The sequence below is a fragment of the Hypomesus transpacificus genome, chromosome 10 (assembly GCF_021917145.1).
Source record: "Hypomesus transpacificus isolate Combined female chromosome 10, fHypTra1, whole genome shotgun sequence".
In the NCBI taxonomy this organism is placed as follows: domain Eukaryota; kingdom Metazoa; phylum Chordata; class Actinopteri; order Osmeriformes; family Osmeridae; genus Hypomesus; species Hypomesus transpacificus.
In genome coordinates this window covers 9,608,215-9,629,219 of record NC_061069.1, presented here as the reverse complement: position 1 = coordinate 9,629,219, position 21,005 = coordinate 9,608,215, and the positions used below count along the sequence as shown (strand labels likewise).

The following is a 21,005-nucleotide window of genomic DNA, read 5'->3' as shown; positions in this document are numbered from 1 at the left end:
CTGCGTGACAGGGGAAAGGAGGAGGGAGGGGGGTCGGGACAAAAGGACAGGACAGGCCATGCATGTGCATGCACACCACCAAGACATTTCCTCAGCCGTTTCATTTGTTTCGAGCAAAACAGAGAAAGAGAGGGAGAGCAAGAGAACGAGATGAAGATCGAGAACAAAGGAGAAAGAGAGAGAGAGCTCGCACATTCATGGGTCTTTCACGGGAGAGCTGATCAAGAGAGATATTGAGTGAGACGGTCTAAATCCAGAAAGAAAAGGCAGAGAAAGACAAAGAAAGAGAACGAGAGGGAAGTCAGTGAGGCACGAATAGCATGGGTAATGAAGGAAGAAAGGACTAAAGGCATCAGGAAGGTGGTCTTGAGAGGGTTAATGATCTTGGCGCTTTTTCGAGTGTTACTGAAATACCTTTGAGATAATCGGGAATGTTCAGACTGAGGACAGTTGTAAATATGTGGTAAATAGCAAAGAGTTTAGTAACATGAAGCACAAGAAAAATGACGAGTAATTCTACACACACTAGGGAGTAGTGGTCACAAACTTTAGGTTACATACAGCTTCAATCTGTCTGCCCGCCGTGGCAAAGGATCGCTTATAGACTTTGTACCTTTTTTCATTTGTTACAGTTTTTTCTTTTTTAATTTCTACTTTTTTAATTCTTAATTCCGGTGTAAAGTATTTGATGTACATTACAGAGATGCAAGTGCATTGTGTATATTACACAAAAGACCAGTGTCTCCTCTCTCTCTGTGGTTCCTACTAACCTTGATCTATTCCATTCCTAGAAGTCAATACTGTCTGTCAACAAACAGAACCTTGCCTAGCAACCCACACAAAAGTATGTCAGTGGCAGAATGAAGACCAGTCAGAAACGAAACATTGCATATCTGATGGTGTTGATCTGAGGGGGGTTGTAACAATAGCAAAAACATCCGCATCATTCATCATCCCTGGTGCTCCTCCACTGCCTGTTGACTGGTTTACCCACAGTAGAAAGACTATATTTCCCAACATGCTGTGCATTGTTTTGTGTCCCTTGACCACCTTGACATGGACCATGTGTATGTCCCACAACCAAGCCTCCCTGTGAACTGTGCTCATTGTCAGTTTTTAAAAACGTGCCAAACGTATTTGTCTCGGGACCCTCGGGGGATAACATGGAGCTTCTGTTGAAGATTCCGATTAACAGCAAGTCCTTGGTTCTAATGATGCCAGTTTGTAAATGCTTTTTTTTTTAATAATGTGTTTTAATTGAATAAAGCTATGTATACTGTAACAGGACTGGGTCACTACCACGGAGGGGGCAAATGTCTTTGAGAGCTTCATTCCCTCCAAAGATGTACAAATTAGATGACTGTGTGTTGTACAATAATCGATGTTTGAGAGAAAAAAAAATGAAAACATTTTTTTTCAGAGATTGGTGGCAATTACGTTCATGGTAGAAAACTGTTAATAGAGTATGAATATATATTATATAAATATAAATATATACTTTTTATGTGCAGATGTGGATGTCACTTATAGCAGCAACAAAAAGACTTAAAAAACTACATGTAGGATTTTGTTCACATAGATTTTTTGGTCTACACACTAAAATGTTGAATTTGTGTAGTCATGTTGTTGCTATGTGATATAGGGGAGACCAGGGGCCACTTTAGGTCTACATGCAAGTCATTACACTGTTAACAAGACAAGGTGCGACAAAACTAGACATACCAATGTGTGAATATTTGGTGTTAACAGTTTCCTGGCACTTGATGTCCCTAAAGCATTGACTAGTTAACCACGTAATAAGGAACTGAAGAGCCTTTCAAATAGACCTACAGTAAAGTAACCATCTACAGGGTTGACAATATGCTTCCGGTTCTGTAGTTCAATACTGCGTTATACGGAGGTCATGGACTTCTATGAGAATGAATTCTATTCGTTCTAACACATTTTATTAGTTTACTTTAGGTAAAAATGCAACCCCCGTTTTTAAAATGGATCCCTCTCCGAAGGACCCTCCCTCCTGCATGACACAATGTCATAGGTCCACTTCTTCTGAGCCAAAGTGCTACTAAGTTCAAACAGACTATGGCTAGCCAGGGTCCTCAAGTGCATGAGCAATTATTCCACAAGTAAACGTGAATCAAAACACTTACGGGAACCACATAATTCAAAGAACGATTCAAATTACAAACCATTCTTACACAGATCCCTGGTCTCCCCTACTGTACTGTTTAGAAGTCTAGACATCATCTGCAGATGCTTTCAAAAGGAACGACGATGCAATTTCCCCCGACTGGTGAAACGACTCGACTTGTCCTAGTGAGGTACCTTCTATGTAGTCAGCATCTGGAGCCAGACCATGTCCTTGTGAAAAGTAGACAGAAATCTGACTAAACTGTATGGGTTACAAACGTCAGTAACCTTTTTGTTGCTAGACAAACGTGTTTTAAAAATAAAAGAAAAATGTGAATCTTTCTATTGCCTCAACAGATTGCAACTGCTACAAAGATATAAACAGACCATCGAAGCGCTTCCAGTTTATGGTGTTGTTTTTTCATGGTCACAGTTTCTTGCGTTCTCTTGTTCTCTGTCTCTGAGACGATCCATCTTGTAAGACGCTACCTACAATCATTACCACCTTAGATGAATAGGAACAGAATAAGATGCAGTGATTTGACATTGAAATGCAGTTTGTAGTTGTGCTGGAACAAACCACGGTACTAGGCTGATCAAGCAATCACCACCTTTCAGAAACATCTAACGGGTGTCAATAAATACCTCTCTCTCTTTCTCTCTCTCGCACTTCTCCAACCTCACATAGGCAACTGTGCATCCACACCCAAACATGACACCTGGGCCTGAGGGGCACATGCTCCAGGGCCAATGCACACAGAACAAGCCCATTGCCGTCACATCAAGTGTTTCATTTCTCTCTCATGAGAGCGCTCGATACTGCAGTTCCTTCACAGAGCTGAAAAGAGCTTTCCAAAGCTTTAGAATATGACATGGAATATTCCATTATATCCCTTTAAATTTTAATTGCTCGGCTAATCCTAGGAGAATCCATCATTCTGTGGCCGCTCTGTGTGTGTGTTTGTGTGTGTGTGTGTGTGTGTGTGAGTGAGTGCATTTGTGAAAGAGCAAGAACGAGAGTTTGTGTAAGTGAGACAGCTGCCTGAGTCTGTCAAGAGTTGATTAGACTGCAGTGTCCTCTAGTGGACTTGGAGAGAACTGTATATGCAGGTCAGGTCTACCATTTTCTCCTGGATGGCCTACTGCTGCACACTGACTGACTGCAGATACTGTGCAAGCTACCACAGTCTCTGAAGATATACTCAGATAATAGCCAATGCATTTGATATAAGCCTCAAACAGTAACCAAAATCTCCTTTGCTTATGTAAGTCATGCAATTATATAACTTTGATGATTATGCAAATCATGTTATTTTACAGAAATAGAGCAGTTACATAATCGCCTTGGACCATTTAGCATTTACATTGATATTCATATGTGAAAGGGCGTGGGCAATACATAGTGTCTGGAGTTTTGATGCCTATCCACATTGACTTTTTGAATTTTGATTTAATAGCCCTGTAAAACAAAACGACTCCCATTTGATTGGTCTGTTTGCCTTGAAACATACAAATAAGCAATATCTAAAAACACATGGAACCTGGGAGTGAGTACCCACTGGGTATGGTGGTAGAGGGAGGTTGGCACAGGCCCTCCGCTCTCCTCCTGAACACTGTGTTGCCTCAGAGTTACCTGCCCTTTGCCCCGGCCGTGATGGGTTCATTTACTGAAGTTCTGGCCTGACCAAGTGGATCTTATACAATACAATAACATACCAAGAACCATTCATCACTGCTCCCCTTCTGCACCATCTGCAATCCCCCAACCCCTCCCACCCCTCCACCTCTTACCCACGAAGGCTAATGGCATTTTAAGTGACTTGCCTTAAAGCAGAAATAATGTCATCTTTATTGACAGTTGAGCATTCAAACAATCAACTGAAACATTTTAAATATGCATCAATAATAGGCCTACCCCTAAAACTGCAACCTGTTTACACAGAGAATTGTTTTGGAGAACACATCAAATGTGTATCAAATAGGCCAATAACACAAAGAACTGATAAATACATGAATACAAAAAATACATCCGTACCAAGTTCAAGTATTAGTTCCTCCCATTGAGAACAATCAAATGATAAGTAGCACAAACGGAAAACTGCTTTCTTTCTTCCAGTTGACGCGGTTGTATGAGGTCCACAAAAATCCAGGTCTGTCAGTTTGTTGTTCACCAAAGAATACCAGAGCTACAGGATTTAAAGGGGCACGGTAAACCTGCCTCAAACAAAACATGCCACGTCACTCAGTAAACATATGGAGGTCTAAGGTGGCCTGTCCATTTGTGAAAGACCAAGACCGAGAGTATGTGTGTGAGCGAGACAGCTGCCTGAGTAGGTCAAAAGTTGAATAGTCTGAAGTGTCCTCTTGTGGACTAGTCCACTCCAGCTCCTTCTCTCCACGTCTCTCCTCTCCCCATCCTCCCTCACCTCCTCCTGTTCGAAGGCGTCCGTCTCTGTCGGTCCTCCTCCGCCCTCCTCCTCTCCTCCTTTATGGCCTTGTAATTCCACTTGGGGATCTGCAGGTGGCTCTTTTCCCTGCTCTTGCGCTGCTTCTCCATGTGGTTGGCGTTATCCGGAGCCTTGCAAAGCCTCACCTTGGGCACCACCATGCCCGGCCGCACGCTGCTCCGTCTCACCAGGTGGAGCGGCAGAAGGCTGGTGCGGCGCAGCGCCACCGTCGACGCCACCACCACTTCCCCCATGTCCCGGAGGACCTGCGGCTGCAGGCTGGACCGCCGGTCCGTCTTCTTGGGCACCAGGAGCACGCGGGAGTTCTGGAACAGTCTCTTGTAGTTGTTGAGCCTCTCGGGCCCCAGACGCTTCAGCTCCTCCAGGCGCTGCTTCCTCAGGATCTCCTGCACGGCCAAGCGGCGCTTCCCCACGCACGGCGGGCTGCCCGATGCCACCGAGCGGCACACGGGGGCGACGAGAGGGCTGACCAGGCTGGTGGTGATGCGGACCGTGTGGTCGAGGACTCCGTCCTCCACCGCGTTGGTCTTGGTGCGGAGGTTGAAGGAGCAGCAGTCCATGGCCTTCTGGGAGATGCGGCGCCAGCAGGACTTGGGCTCCTGGGTGTGGGCCACCAGCTCCTCCAGGAGTGGCCACTCCAGCCGGTAGGTGTCGCAGAACTGCTCGGCACACGGCTGCTCCATCAGCCGTGTCATCAGGGCGGCCGTGTCGTAGCGGCTGGTGAACAGCGCCCACTCCCGCGGGGTCATCTTCCGGCCGTAGTCGCGGGCCTCCACGTCTCCGCCTGGAGCAGAAGCAGACACACATGGAAGCTGTGCTAAAAACACACGACGCACGTGACCCGTACCCTCGACAAGCGACATTGTGCATCATGTCACGTGTGAGTGTACGTCTAATCCACACACTGTCTCACGTGGTCGAGAGGTTGAGAACTCTAAACATTAACGAGCCAAGAGAATGAAAAGAGAGAACTGCCAAAATACGTATACTATTATTGGCCGGGTTTCCCAGTTTCGTTAAGAAGCTCTTAACGCTAAGATCTTCTTAAGAACGTTCTAAGAGCGTTCTAGAGCGCCTTAGAACGTTCTTAAGAAGTTCTTAGCGTTAAGAGCTTCTTAACGAATCTGGGAAACCCGGCCATTATCATTGAGCCTGTTCAAAGGCATGTGAAAATACAAAATGGGAAAGTGTGTGATCACTTCCAATAAATGGTTTACCTGCCATCATGAGAGCCCTGACACACTCAGCCCTGCCCTGCATGGCAGCCTTCATCATGGCTGTGAAGCCGTGACAGTTCCTCCTCTCTAAGTCCAGGCCAGGGAAGTAGTTGAGTAAGTAGTTGGTGATCATGACGTGTCCTTGAGGTGGAGGAGCAACAAACACACAGGTTCATACAGCACAGCACCACAGGAGGAGGGAATTGTGGCAGGTCTTGACAGCAGCAGAACCAAATGAAAGAGAACTGAGAACGTGTGGATGTATCTCAATACTCTAGTCAGCTTCCCTTTGTTGTCTTTTCCCCCCAATAATTACATAAAAACACAAGGGCAAGTCAAATCAACATGGAAGCACCCCAACAGGAATACCTCCATGGACATACCTGTCAAGTTCAAAGGTTTTAGAGCAGAATGAATGAAGTTGACAAAGACATGACCATTGAAGACAATTGAGGCACACCCTCGTAGTTAAGATACCTGCTTGAACAGCTGTGATGAGGGCTGTGTTGCCCTCGTTGTCTTGCCAGTTGATGTCAATGTAAGGACAAGAAGCAAGAGCAATAACCACATCCACGTAACCTTGGTAACAGGCCATCATCAACCCAGACTGAAACAAACAAATCATCATTACATTAATTATTTATCCTTCTCATCATTAATTATACATTAAGGGTTTGATTTTAAGGAACAAACAATGATGTTGTGGGGGATACAATATTTACAGATTTGGTATTGGCATTGAGATCATTCTAAGAGACTTTCCTTGAGTCAATCCAACAACGCAACAAGCTTTCCAAGATGAATAATGTACATTACGTTTCAAGGATACATCAGTATTGACTGATGTTTCATTTCATTTACCAAGCTAAATATATCTGTAGAATCAACCTAACTGCTCCCCCAGTTATTCACATTTGGACATGTCGCACCTTGTGAGTGCTACAGTAGCTAACATGTTGCAGATACCTGTGTCTGCTGCAGCATCAGCAAGTACGTCTGCTAGCGTGACTGCCATGAGGTCATTGATGGCTTGATAGTCTTAAGACCTGAGTCTGAATGCTCTTGATCCTCAGAAATTCCTCGCCGGGGTCAATTGGATCTATAGCTTTGCTTTTCAAGGTGCTTCCTCGACTAGCTAGCTAAGATTATTTACAAGTATGGTTTGCATTAAGTGACTAAGGCACAACATAATTAATCTGTGTAATTTCATGTGTTATAGATATTATTATTATTATGCGTGGTGCTTTTTGTACTCTATCCAACCACATGAAACGTACGTGTTATGAAACTGTTTTAAAGTTTGTTTTAGCGTAATTACATAGAATGTATTTATGTATTTGTCTTAAATTTGTTCAAATTAATTTGGTTGATTGTGTCGCCCCATGGAAACTAGGGGAGTGTATCCAGAATGTTCCCAGGGTCTTAAGTTCCCAAGATTTTTTGTTGCCTAGTTCAATGTTCTATAAACACTCAAACATTCCCATTGTCTTAGGCTCAAATGTGACCCGTCTCAAGAATATTTCATAAATATGATATTTTTTTGAAGCAAGGTTTCATATATAAGCCCAGACATAACCAATCTTTTTAAGGTTCCCAGCTGGTGCTGATAGAGCTGGGAACAGATGACCCTGGGAACATAGGATTGACACAAGGTAACAAAGGGTTGTGAAAGCAGCACCGAAGGTCATTGGTGCAGAGCTCCAGTCGCCATTGCGACTTCCACATCACACGCTGCTGCAGCAGAGCCTTCTCCATCTCCACAGACACCACCCACCCAGCAGTCATCTGTTTACACCACCTACCTTCAAGAGGCGGGACATCCTGACAAGAACAAACAGGTTTCGTGAGAGCTTCTTCCAGCAGGCGTGGTGAATACCAAACAAGTGTTGAGTAGTCAATTGGCCACCCCAGTCTGGACTGTTCCCACCACACCCTGCCAGCACCTCACCTGGGTCACACCCCCCTGAACATCCTGCCCCCCTACCAGACTATAAACCCCCCGACACCTCTCACCCCAGTCTCCCACCCCCTGAACCATCTGCCTCCTACCCTCTCCTGCTCCAGCTGGGCCCGCTGCACTCCATTCAACTCCATCTCACCCCACAGCCAGCACAAGTCACCCTTCATCCACTTAAATCCGGCCCAGATTGTTAGGTTATTTTTAGCTGAGGTTATTCTCAGTTGTTTTATGTGAATTATTGAATGAGATGGAATGAAACCTACGTACCGTACAAACACAGGGAAAGGGGGGAGTACTTAGATAAAAGGAACTTAAGGTAGCACTTGCTGTCAAACAAGCCCATTCTGATCCCTTTGGGAACACAAAGTTAAGTCTGAGCTAATAGTCTTTCACAGGGCCATCTGTCTGCTGCAGCAGTACACCCTACTGGTCCTTCATATCACTGCACTGCAGGTGAACATGTCAGAGTTGATCGCTGGGTTAACTTTGTTTATTCAGTTGCTTTTTAATGACAATTCTCCCCACTGTGCAGCACTTAAGTGATTATTGGGAATTAAATTAAAAGTCCCTGCTGTTGAAATGTCCCTTCTGCGACAAAACCAGTTAATTGCATTACGAGACTGATAATATGAAAAACACCCACAAATTGACCAGTGCAGTTGTCCAGTACTGCTTATTCATCACATTTATCAAGAGAGGTTATACTGTGTGTCTCAAAGGGCAGAAGTGACATACCGTAGCAGAGACTTTGTTTGTTGTTCCCTCTGGGCTTGGCCAGAGCTAGACCTGGGATCTTTACCAGCGTCACATCATCACATGTGCCATCCATCTGACGCAGATACAGCTTTGCAATGCTGATTTAGCAACAAGCTGGACATCTGCTTCCATCAGACTGATGCAATTCAATCCCACTTTTCATTGTTAGTCAGATGAACATACTAGTGAGTGATTATTGGCCTTTCTGCTATGTTTTACAAACAGGTTTTTCTTGGAGTATTCCACAGCAGACTTTTGCAATTTGATTAAGACATGATTACGCTTTTTAATGTTTAACTGAGGTAAACCTCTGATTCTGGGAAATGTACTCAGGAACACTGATCTATAAAGAGCTCAGTAGATGTATATTTGGATGGTTTGGCACCTTATGTGTCTAGGTCATGTCAGCAGTCTTTTGTGCCAGGTGTGACATGACACTTGTATTTGACTATGAAGGCACAGAACAGGTTTCAACTCCAGTTAAAAGTTGCCTGAGAAATGCAGACTACTTGCCAAATGATGTATCCAACAGTATGATTCAGCAGTAACATAGTCCTGCAACTAGCAGGCAGCAGGCCACTGCTGTCATTAGCACACTATCAGTATGTCAGTGACTAAAACTGCCTTTAAAAGTCAAAGGGTAGTTACCATTGCACTGCAACACTGATAACTGGATTTGCATCCAGAAGCATGCACGTAAGCACTGATCTCTGATCATTTCTCTAGTTCTTGTGCACTTGTGATTCCACTGGATCAGAGTTAGATCAGTTGATACAAGTCTTGGTTCTTCACTTGGCTGATGTCTTGGTGAACTCTTTAAAAGCTAAACCATGATTATGGGCTGCCTGGGCACTATGTCCCAGAGCAATCCCCCGCCCTACCCATCTGTTTCCTGGGCTTAAGCAACTGATCTGTGTCCTAGCTAGCACTGAGTCTTTTTAAACATGAGTATCTGTACCTCTACTTGGGTGGAGGGTGTGTACTTTTGCAATCTCTGCATCTCTCAGCATTTTTTGTAACTCAGCACATGATTGTGTGCTTCGAAATGCTAGAGCCACAGTGTAATCTGAGGCTGGTTTTCTATTGTACTCTTCTGTACACTGTACATTCTTGAAATTGAGTTATTTCTGTGTTTGTCATCAATTATTAAATAAGTGCTGGGTAGTGCTTGTTTACTACGGACAACATTTTTTTTCCAGTTGAACCCAATAAACTACCCAACATACCTCAAGCGCAGTGTTAAGTTCCAGAGTAGTATATCTGTTGAGTTCTAGGCTGTGTGTGGATTTTGTAAGTGAAGTGCAAGAGTTGTGTTGAAGTGCGAGAAAACCTACTCTTCCGTTTTTGTCCGTTTCCTTGACCTCTTCCTGCGTCAAGCCTTGCCGTATCATGATCTTCACAATGATGGTATTGTTGTTGCTGCAGGCCTTGAAGAAGGACACGGATTCAGGGCTCTCATGGATGGGCTGTGAGAACAGGTAGGTGTTCCCCTGGTTCTCCAGCGAGTCATCCAGAGGGTAGAAGGAGTCATCGGAGGCGATGCTCTGGCGGTCAGGGGGGAGATCCGGTAAGGAATCAAAGTCAAACTCCTCAAACTCCTGATAGATGTCATCGTCGTCGTCGTCGTAGTCGTTGTCGTCGGCCTCGCCGGGGTCTTCATCGCTGGAGCAGTCGTCTTCGTCCGAGAGGGGCTGTTCTGGGCCCTCGTCCTCGTCAGGGCCCTTGCAGGTTCCCAGGGTCACCCCCACCCTGGCCCGGCCAGACATGCCATTCAGATGCACCTTTGCAGGAGTCCCCCCACCTCCTGGGTCGTCCGTGATCCGCACCATTCAAACCGTCAATCCCGGGCCCCACCGCTTGAGCGAAACACTTGAACCCTAGAATTTCGAGAATGCTACAATGTTCACGGTCACACAGGTTCAAACGAGGTCAGAAGCAACACAGCACAACATAGCACTCTCCAATATCTCTTAAACGTTCAACGGACATTATGAGGTATGGAACATCCATTGTAATGGTTCAGAAACCTTCCTTTCAGAAGCGATGATAATGGTTCAGGACTTCTTTACATCCACCAGGCTTTACCAACCTGTCAACCACAATGTTGACGCAGATTCTCATTATCCTTGTGTAACTGACGCCAACTAGCAACCAGTAGTCCTGTAGACTTCTTGAAAATCCATCTCTTCTTCTAAATCTCGATCATCAAAGATGTCCCATTAAAAAAAGTTCTTCCAAGTTCCAATCTTTCTGTAGATAGATTAGCTCCTATGTCTCCTACTCCTTTGTGTCTGTAGGAAAGTTTTAAAAAACTGTTTCTTCTAGCAAGAGCGACAGCAGAGAAGCTGTTTCTAAACTGACACTCAATAATCTACTTAGAATCTCTACCTCTCTCTCTCCCTCTCTCTCTCCCTCTCTCTCTCTCGCTCTCTCTCTCGCTCCTTCTCGCTCTCTCTCGCTCTCTCTCGCTCTCCCTCGCTCTCTCTCGCTCTCCCTCGCTCTCTCTCGCTCTCTCTCTATCTATCTCACTCTCCCCTGCCTCCCTCTCTCTCTCTCGCCTCTCTTTCCTCCCTCAGTTTTTATTCTACTTTAATTTTTGTATACATTGACACCATCTTCTGAACGATACAATGCATTGCCGTGTCAAATTTGTTCGTAAAACTATGAGCGTACAGACGCATAGACTGCCATTTCATGTGCTGTCAGCTGTAGATGTAACACTACAGGTGTCTTTCTTTAATGCAGTGTTAACATTGCTGTAAAGGCAATAACCTGCATGCCATGTTTATTGAACATTGGTTAAAAACATCGAACTCCAGTGACGTTAGTTGGGATTCCTTTTTCACAATACCAGTCCTGCCCCCTCCAATGTTTGCTTCATTTGCATGTGACCCTAATCTTTTACTGAACCGTGGGTCACTCGGCTGAAAGATAATTGGATGCAGCAAAAATAACACTGTTGCGTTACGCAAGTTCATTTGTGAGCTAAAAGTCATCCTGTCCAGACACTACAACTGACAGTTGATGATAGTTTGTTGCGGCTGTTTTTTCCTCGATGCCTCGACCTCAAATAAGGTTAAGCAACATAACCAGGTTAACCCACCAGCTGATTCACAATGTTGCAGCTATCTACTGGCAATGTTGCTACAACGCTGGGTGTCTGTCAGTTGGGGAGTCAACTTACCTGGGTATTTCACATAACCTGCTTTCCCCCCGGGACTATTAAGGTATTTTGATGATTTTGACTTTCGTGGCAAGACAAGAGAGATCAGGGGTCTGAAGTGTGACGCATTCGCCTTGAGACTCGCATCAGCCTTTTCCCTCTCACGCAACACCTTGTATTTCTCACGCATTTCAGCCATTTATCACGATCAGAAATAACTTGTCCCGCTATACAATTATTGGACGAGGAGCAGGCATACTGGTATGCCTGAGATGATAGTTTTCTCGAGTTATATACCGAGTAAAAAGCCAATCAGAAAACATCACCAGCAAACACATGCATGTCTGTTCTTCGCAAGCTGTCTGTACTCTTTACGAATGTTTTTCCGACAGTATAAGTCCAATCCAGATGTATTTTACGGCTAAATCCGTTTTGAGATGTATACATCCAGGTTACGTAACTCAAAATGAGCAACGAGTTTGACACTGAAAGTAATAATTATGTGGCCATTAGTGCTTCAAATAGTTCCACAGCTGACATGTCTTTTAACACCTGAAGTCTCCGAACATAACCCTGTAGCCTACATATAAACACGAGTAACAACAAGCAATCATGCTAACTATATTTATTTTATTTGTATTCAAATTATTGTATGGCCCAAACAACAAAACCCATTCTCCCACATAACTAATACAATTCCATGAAGGGACTATCGAGTGAGATTGATTCTCATAGAACACAACAGGTATTGTTTAGTTCAAATACGTAGTCTGTGTATTCCTCCATAAAACGTGTCCAAAATCCAATTACATTAAATAGCAATTGCAAATAACATTAAACCTGCACTTTAATGCCTGTACCACCTGTTGAGAGAGGATAGCCTAGGCCATGATTGTAAATCATGTTCATAACTAACCAGCTTGGGTTAAAGTATAAATAAAACATTTTAATCTCTGTGACATTGAATCAAAATGAATGTTTTTCATTCATTCATCTATCCATTGTCATCCCCAGAACATTCAAGGCTGTACAATTACACAGATCAAAATCCCTTACAAATCATCAAGTGTACTTGCATATGCCACTACTTGCACATATAAAAATAGAACATTTGCTTAGAAATTAGTTTTAAGGTGAGAATTGTCCAGCTTTGTCTGTGTAGAGACTTCTGGGTCAATTGCTGGATCTCAACATGCACTATGCACACACTCTGGAAAAACTTCCAATTCAGTCACAAACACTCAATATTACAAATTAAAATAGCCATTATTTTTTACCTTACAATAGACTAAAGTTTTATTTAACATAACAAATATTCCTTTATTTACAAACATAAGCTATCAAATCATTCTTCAAAACTGAACTCTGTCTCAACAAGAACATCTGAAATTATGTTTTGTTGTTGTGTGGTGTTATCACCACAAAGAAATATTGATGTTAGGATTGCCAAAATAAAAAAAATAGAAAATAAATGGCATTTAATCAACACTTGCTGAAAGTGCAAAATATCTATACTCTGAAAAAATCCCCATCACAGCCCCTCGTGTTTGGCTGGAGGTCTGCAGAGAGAAGACAGCATCACACCATTAAGAAAACAAGAAACTTCTCTCACACTAATGCTGCAAGCACACTGTCAAAAAAAAAAAGGTTCACTAATAAATACAAAAAACTATGTGAAGCTGGTTCTGGCATTCACTGCTGTCTCAGTCCCGTTCCTCAGAGGATGATCTTAAGTCCCGAGGTCAGATAGAATGTCTCTGAGGCCAATTAAGATTGTAGGTCAGGCACGCCCATTGTAAAGTTTGAAAATAAAGTTTAAAAACCACAGTGGCCTCCAGCAGAGTCCAGGACATCAACACTGAGCTGTCTACGAGTCTCCAGAGTACTTTAAAAGGTCAAACTTCCACGGCTAAGGTGTCTGATAGCAAATCCTCTCTTCCTATAAATCTGGGACAAAAGCTATTAAAAGCAAAAAACCAAGAACTGACTGAACGCCAGGAAGATGAGGCTAAGCTGTTAGTGAACAGCACTAGCAACATCCCTCGCTCATTTGGCAGTAGGAGGCAATCATGCCAAACTCAGACAAGACCGGCACCGTAGAGGCTAGTCATTCAATACACCATAATATTGTTAAGTTTTCTTCACTCAGTTGATTTTATGTTTTTGTGTTGCTTCTTTGAGGCTCAAGTTGACCTCGCTTGTGAGAACGGAACGGCAGGGCAGCTTCTAGTTGAGAGTAGAGCCACTGTGTACTCCTGAGGGGCTCCTGCCTGTCTTGCGTTCGTAGTTCACCAGTCTTTGCCCAACTAGGTACCTGGAGCAAAGACGTCATGCTTACAGGCTTTGAGGCACAATGCTTCATCAATTCAATTTGTTCAACTTTCAATACAATTTCTTTAAGTCCTGTGTATAGTATCATATTTAAATCACAGTTTCCAACAGATTCATTCATTACATAAAACACAAGACATAAGACACTCACTTATCGTTCTTGATGTGTTCGTAGAGGCGTTTGAACTGTCGGATCTGAAAGGAGAGGATCCCGAGCAGAGCCACCACCATCAGCAGACACGGGTAGATCCTCCGGCTCACCAGGGTCTGCATCTCCAGGGTCACCCCTAAGAGGAAGAGGCCTGGTTAGGTCCCAGCCCACCAGCTAGTCCTGACCTCCTGTCATGAACACCCGGTACACACCATGTACACACACACACACACACACACAGAGACTGACCTAGTAAGGGTACTATTCCACTTGCAATAGTGTAGGGCACGCAGAGAGACAGTAGCAGAACTGTGATGACAGGAGCGGCCAACTTATGGACGATGAACTGGAGGTTGATCTGACGAATGCCGTTGGCGTACACCTAGAGAAAGGATAAAGCACAGTCAGACAGGCAGCTGGACCTCCCAGCCCTTCTGTGTCCTTCCCCTCTGTGATGCAGCTATAAGCCAGAGAGGGACCAACCTGCTCAATGACAGTCTTCAGCCACCACTGAGGTCCCATCAGAGTGATGGCAGCGATGATCTTAGCGTGAAGCACTCCCAGAGCCCAGTCCTGAAAAACCACCCCAACAAGACACATGTCCAGGTCACTGCTCCAGTTATTCACCTCCTGTGGTCCTGTGTTATCAGTTTGGCGGTGCGAAATGAAGTCAATTGTGTCATCTAGTTGGGAGTTCTGCTCTGGATGGTCCTATGTAGTGATGGGGCTGTGTTACGCAGCCCTACGATGGCCATGTGAGCATCCCGTACCTGCCAGGGGTAGAAGAGTGGCGTCTGGTCCAGAGGAACTCTGAGGGGAGCAACAATCACCAGCTCAAACAGCAGGCCCAGCAGCAGAGGAATCACACCCGCTAGGAGCACCGCTACGATCAGGGTCTTAAGGATCTATACACACACACACACACACACACACACACACACAGACACACAACACAAGCACATAAGCCCAAGTGCGCACACACACACGGCAAGAGGGAAGATCCCCATTAGAACCCAACCCTGATCATCCCCACCACGTCAAACACCTTCAATGACCACATCCAGTGTGTCACAGCCATGAGAATGAGAGTGCGTTAGATAGTTTGGTCATTACCGTTGGGGAGGGCATTACCATGAGGGTCCACTCGTGGACCTTGAGCATGATGATGTCGCGTCCTCGAGGCATCCAGGCCAGCAGGACGCTGAAGCCTCTGATAGACAGCCAGCACACGTACAGGCCGCACGCCGCCGTGTACAGCTCGTGGATTTTGGAGCTACCCATCCAGAAGGACATCAGCCAGCGGCCCGCACACACTGGAGAGACGAGGGGGAGGGAGAGGTGAAGGAGGTGAGACAGGTAGACTTGTAGGATAAAAGTGCACTTCTGAAACATGTGTGTTTGTGGGTATTTTCCCTTTTGTGCGGGTGTTGTTTTGTTTAACTATCCTTGTGGGGACATATTCTTGGACCCAACTACGTCAAGTGTTTTTTTTTTTTTAAGACGTTTAAGGTTAAAGGGTTATGGTTTGGGATTACACAATTTTGTATGGGAGTGAATTGTCGGTCCTGTGTGTGTGTGTGTGTGTGTGTGTGTGTAACAGACCTGGCAGAGTGAGGCACACCAGGCTGGCCAGCAGCAGTGTCAAACACATGAGCACGATCAGCAGCACGATCTACCCAGACAAGAACACAGGTTAGTCACAACCAAAGCACCACCCATGATCCCTGACAACTACATTAAACGTATCTGCATTGATCTTTAGAGAACCAGCAGCATAACCATATTTGGGTCAAAGCTACTTCATTGTGAAGACAGACTGACTGATTGGCTGCTGCTCACCCTGACAATGAACCTGGTTGGTCGTTGGTATGGCTGGAAGCCTACAGGCCCGCCCTGTTGCAGGATGGCCTGATGGGCAGCGTGTAGCCCCTCCCCTATGCCGGGGAAGGCATGGTTGTTGTTGCGACCGGGGAGGTTGTTGTTGTTGTGATGGTTGGCATCATTGTCCTCCTCCCCCGGCTCCTCCAGCAGATAGGAATGGAGATCTCTGTGAGGGAGGGTGGGTGGGTGGGAGGGAGGGAGGGTGGGAGGGTATTAAGTAAGTATTTTTGCAGTCTGTATGTGTGATTAGGAGAAGGAAGCAGTGTGTCTGGTGTGTCGAGGGAGAGACTCACAGCAGGTAGCCAGTGGTGAGGGTCCAGGCCCGGACCAGACCTTTGAGCCACTGGCGTGTGTGTCCCTGCTCCAGCAGAGCAGGCAGAACCACCTGCAACAGCAGCAGCTCCAGGGACAGCTCGCTGACGGGGGCGTCACTACACAGACATGGATCAATGGACAAAACATTGAACAACCAAATGAGAAGCTCACAAGACAGGGGGCTATACCATTTCCACAAGTCACCTAGCAACCATTCAGTATGCAGCTCAATGATTGGGCGAGCGTTCGACCCCCACCTGTAGAGCATCACATTATACGGGAGGAAGGCCGGGAGAAGGAGTTTGATGATCCGGATAGGAAGCCACAGCATCAGCAGGACTATGGTTCCAAACACGACCTGGAAGACGAGCAGGGAGGGCTTTATAAAAGACATGGGTAAGAGGACAGGAGACGAAGAGAGAGGAAAGGAGAGGAGAGAATAGATTAGGTGAGAAGATCTTGTTGACCCACCACTGAGAGGATGAACCTGCGCAGGTGTCTGTAGATGGGCAGGTGGATCATCTCCTGGACTGGGTTGAAGTCGGGATCGTTCAGGTTCCGGAGGAACCACAGAACGCCAGGCCTCAGCACCTGCGCAGACACCATTTCCAAGGAAGGATTTAGTGGACAAGAATAAGAACCAGTGGTATACCTCACCTCCTGATACGTATGGCTGCCAAGACCTACCTCTCGCAGTAAGAGGATGAAGGAGGCAAAGTAGAAGACATAGACCATTCCTACGAGCCAGTGGAGGAACATGGTGGTGCCCGGGGCTGACTGGAAACTCACCTCCCGGTCCTTTAGAGAGGCATCAAACATCTCCTGCAGAACACACACATCATCTCAACAAGTCACACGCTGCTGCTGCTCACCCCTTTGTTACAGATGAACGAACGACCGTTTGTCCAATCACTGAGACTCGTTGTGTGATTGACGTACCAGGGAGCAAATGTCGAGCCACCAGCCACATATAAGAGGGAACACGCCTATCTCCACAACAACCAGCAAAGAGACCTGAGGATATGGATAGGACGCAAGTTTTATTGAATCAATGTAACTGATCCACTGAAAAGTATAATGGGTTGTCATTACTCAAGCCTTTCACCTTGACAACGATGTAGCACACTCCAAGCAGTCGTCTGGACCTCTGGAACCTAACCAAAGCAGCCAGACCCTAAGGAGACTGTTAAGGAGAACACCACTGTTGTGCATGTCAGTTCTTTCATACCTTATGGTGACAGCACACACATGCACACCTATTGGACACACGGCGGAAGGATACGTGACAGAGTATAAGAGTGGCTGCCAGGAGGATGTATCCCACAATGGTGGTGATGAGGCCCTCGAAGTGGGAAGCTCGCACCTGGAACAGCACACAGCATCGTTAAGAGACAATACCCTTCTACTTCCTGGATACTGGCTGGGTGGGTATGAACTGTACACTTACATTTTCTTCAAATCCGAGTCCCACCACAGAGAAATGCCCGATGTGATAAGGGCAGAACGCTATCGTAGGGGAAGGAAGGTATATGGAGTTAAAATACCACGTTACAGTGTGTAGTGTATGAGAAGCAGAAGAACAAGGGTAGACTTACCGAACACCAGGATGAAGAGAGTGTTCAACGAAACCACCCAGAAGACATGCTCCTAGAAGACGAATAGAGACATGGGATGAAAACCTCAGTCCGTCGTCGTTAGCTAGGCTCATGGGGATGTTTGAAATGTACAGTGGTGTCCGTTGTATCTGTCCAACATTTTTGAGGACATTTATGACATTATTATCGTAAATGAACACGTACTAGAAATACCAGGGAACCATCAAGACCCAGCATCTGTGATTTCATAAAACAAATGTATTTTTGTAAGTACACTTTATACAACAAAGTACAATCATTTGTATGGCAGGATGTCAAGTTCTTTAAAATGGCATATCCAGGCAGTAAAGGCTAAACTATTCCCACTAGTCATATATTTAATCTATTTGAATTTAAATCCAGTTTAACAGGTACTGACCCCTAACTCAAACTCACCCTTTCCCACGTCAACTCCTCTGCTGCCCTGTCCCACTCCAGAGCATTCCAGTTCAGGTCATCTACAGAGATGACACATACCAAGCAGTCACTGACACACTGCTGAAAGATCTGGAACAACACATACAATCCACATACGTATAGTGAAGACACCCAAGTCACTGTACCACACCTTGTCCTCCATTGTTGCCATCCACTCCGTCATCTGCTCCAGCCTCATCCTCATCCTCGTTCTCCAGCTCGCCGTCCTCCCCGGGGTCTAACCCTTCGTCAGGGGCCTCCTCCAATCCTCCCTGCTCCCCTGGGGGCTCAGCCCCAGGGCCGGGCTCCCTCTCTCCTGGACCCTGCTGGGGAGGGAAGAGACACCAGGGCTGGGGGGGTCAACTCTGACACGATGCCACTGAACTACTTCAGATGTGCGTGGCCTCAATGTCTAGCATGATGAGGTTGTCTGGTTTGCGAGCTTGTTCCCCTGCTGTTGCATTAGACAGGTTAGGGCTAGCCCACTCTAGGCTACATAATCAATGTAGCCTAGAGTGGTATCAATGTATCAATGTATATGAGATTCATAAAATCCTCCCATTTGTTTCTCATTCTTACTTCTCTAGGTTAATGCGGCCTTTCATTTACCTCATTGGGCCGTGCTGGTAGGTTGGGAGGCTGCTGCTGGTTCGGCTCCAGCCAGTGGGGGGCGCCACCGTGAACAATCTGCTCTCTGAGCCAGACCAGACTGATGAAGGCGCATAGTGTGCACGTCACCACAAAACAGCCTTGCAAGGAGTCCGCCAGCAGGTTCTCACTGTGGACCGACATCAGAGTAGACTTGGGGTTAATGGGTGTATGAAAAAATGGCTGGAACAGCATTTGTATTGTCCACAGGAAAATATTTCACTCGTGGTTTGAGAGGGAGCGAGAGAGACACACACACACACACACACACACAATCACTTACGTGGAGAGCATATCTAAGGGTAGGGTGAGGAGGGAGCTCACGGAGCCAGTAAACAAACACTTGTAGATCCGACCTGTAAAAGACACACACACACACACATACACACTTTAGTTTGTATAGAACTCATTCACTCAACACACTGCAATAAAGATGTCTACCTACAGCGATTTTGCATCCTTTATTTAAATGTAGCTTTACATAGAGGATGGATTTACATGCTGTCAGAGGAACCACTCCCAGCCAGGCGAATGCCACTAGTGTGTAGTGGAACCAGTATCTGACAGCTGTGCCCACACTTGTCACCAGGCCTGCAAATATGTCCTGGACAGGCAGTCTGGAAGGCATGTCTGGAGAGTAGACTGAACAGGAGAGAGCAACATGATCCTTAAGTGACTAAATGACCATAGTGGCAAAGACGGACAACTTGGTCAGGGGAGAAAGAGGGTGAATGTGAGTCTGTGTGTGGAGGGAAAACCACTTACTTGGTGTAAAAGCAAATCTGTGTGTGCATAATTCACAGTACTCTTTTCTGCTGTGTTTCAGCCACTGAACCAAGCTATTTAACAAAACAAGAGAGGCATGTCAAGTATATTAAGTATGATCAAATATAAAACATGTGTAAGGAGAGTTTATGAGAAACATGAACAGAATGAACATGATTATTATTATGATCAACATAATTCGTTCAACCCGTACCAGTACCCTGAGGGTTGAAGCGTACTTGAAGAAAACATACCATTCCTGGTGGATGAACTTAATACTTCCAGTACAGACACAGGGGTGAAAGAGGGGTTTATCTTGGCTCCCCTCTGACCGACACACCCTACATATGTCTGCTGTTGGGCACAGGGATAGGAATAAGAGGCAAAATACAGGATTTAGCACAGTGGTATGATTCCACGTACCTACAGTATGGATATCCTTTTGTTGGGAGACAGTTGGACTAGCTCGTTGCCATTAGTCTCGGCATATAGTGTATTATTATTGGCGGTAGAAGGTTTACTGGACACGGAATATAGTGTGATATTGGTTACAAAAACTCCTTGCTATTGCTACTATACAGTACATCGTGTGGCAGTTATCCAACACAAGTGCTGGATAGTAGCCTACTACAGTAGTAAAATGCGTTGCTCTATAGTTGCCCAACTCTTTCATCACACATTTCGGGAAGTCATTACTTGTAGTTATTAAATAACGTTACAAAATGTATTGACAAACATCATATTTCACGTATATAAAGTATTAGCACTAACGTCAGCTAGTTAAAAAAGTTACTCAAGTAGTTGTGGCGTATACTACCTTCCTCTGCGGTATCCATCTTGACAGCTTTGGCACAGCTACAGTAGCTTCGGCTAGCTAGCGGTAAAGCTAGCAGGCCAGCTATCTTATTAAGTTAAGTAAACCAAACACAATTCATGTCTAACTTATCAACGATCCTTGTAGTTACAATGTAGCCAACTATTGTCGTCAACTATCAACTTTCTGGGATACAATTTATATCAAGTCATATCAGATCCCGCAGTCGTTGTTTAGCAGCCTGAACATTCTGTCAGACCAAAGGTAAACATCGACACAATTGACAGGCCTACACATTTGAACCACTAGGTGACGCAGAATGATTAGCCTACGCATAAAAACGTCAACCATTAGT

General features: G+C 45.3%; 2 protein-coding genes across 5 annotated transcripts; both read right to left on the bottom strand.

Annotated features, from left to right (window-relative positions):
* Nucleotides 1–4,164: 4,164 nt before the first annotated feature.
* ankrd33bb (ankyrin repeat domain 33Bb) lies at nucleotides 4,165–10,841 on the bottom strand. Its single transcript, XM_047028164.1, is given in 6 exon segments — nucleotides 4,165–4,816; nucleotides 4,818–4,933; nucleotides 4,966–5,382; nucleotides 5,816–5,956; nucleotides 6,293–6,422; nucleotides 9,866–10,841. Coding segments are annotated over 6 exon segments (1,563 nt in total). The 5' UTR covers nucleotides 10,361–10,841; the 3' UTR covers nucleotides 4,165–4,552.
* Nucleotides 10,842–12,302: 1,461 nt separating this feature from the next.
* march6 (membrane-associated ring finger (C3HC4) 6) lies at nucleotides 12,303–20,938 on the bottom strand. 4 transcript variants are annotated; one of them, XM_047027586.1, is made up of 26 exons: nucleotides 20,654–20,938; nucleotides 20,091–20,190; nucleotides 19,837–19,910; nucleotides 19,570–19,713; nucleotides 19,355–19,427; nucleotides 19,033–19,201; nucleotides 18,575–18,749; nucleotides 18,403–18,464; nucleotides 18,172–18,204; nucleotides 17,968–18,019; nucleotides 17,820–17,878; nucleotides 17,655–17,735; nucleotides 17,478–17,546; nucleotides 17,312–17,386; nucleotides 17,060–17,194; nucleotides 16,844–16,963; nucleotides 16,630–16,730; nucleotides 16,351–16,488; nucleotides 16,016–16,223; nucleotides 15,779–15,848; nucleotides 15,290–15,489; nucleotides 14,947–15,081; nucleotides 14,660–14,749; nucleotides 14,426–14,558; nucleotides 14,177–14,312; nucleotides 12,303–14,008 (listed from the first exon to the last, which is right to left on the bottom strand). In XM_047027586.1, exons 1-26 carry the CDS (start codon nucleotides 20,670–20,672, stop codon nucleotides 13,921–13,923), a joined length of 2,739 nt encoding a protein of 912 aa, XP_046883542.1. In that variant the 5' UTR covers nucleotides 20,673–20,938; the 3' UTR covers nucleotides 12,303–13,920. The 4 variants fall into 4 exon arrangements, with proteins under 4 accessions (XP_046883542.1, XP_046883544.1, XP_046883543.1 ...); XM_047027588.1 differs by having other exon boundaries at nucleotides 15,308–15,489; XM_047027587.1 differs by having other exon boundaries at nucleotides 18,575–18,746.
* Nucleotides 20,939–21,005: the final 67 nt, after the last annotated feature.

What these genes read in the sequence shown, in the direction of transcription:
- march6 (XM_047027586.1), bottom strand. An exon ending in CCCTTAGATATGCTCTCCAC is followed by an intron (nt 19,202 to 19,354) that starts GTAAGTGATTGT and finishes GTCGGTCCACAG; the next exon opens with TGAGAACCTGCTGGCGGACT. An exon ending in CACTCTTCTACCCCTGGCAG is followed by an intron (nt 14,750 to 14,946) that starts GTACGGGATGCT and finishes GTGGTTTTTCAG; the next exon opens with GACTGGGCTCTGGGAGTGCT.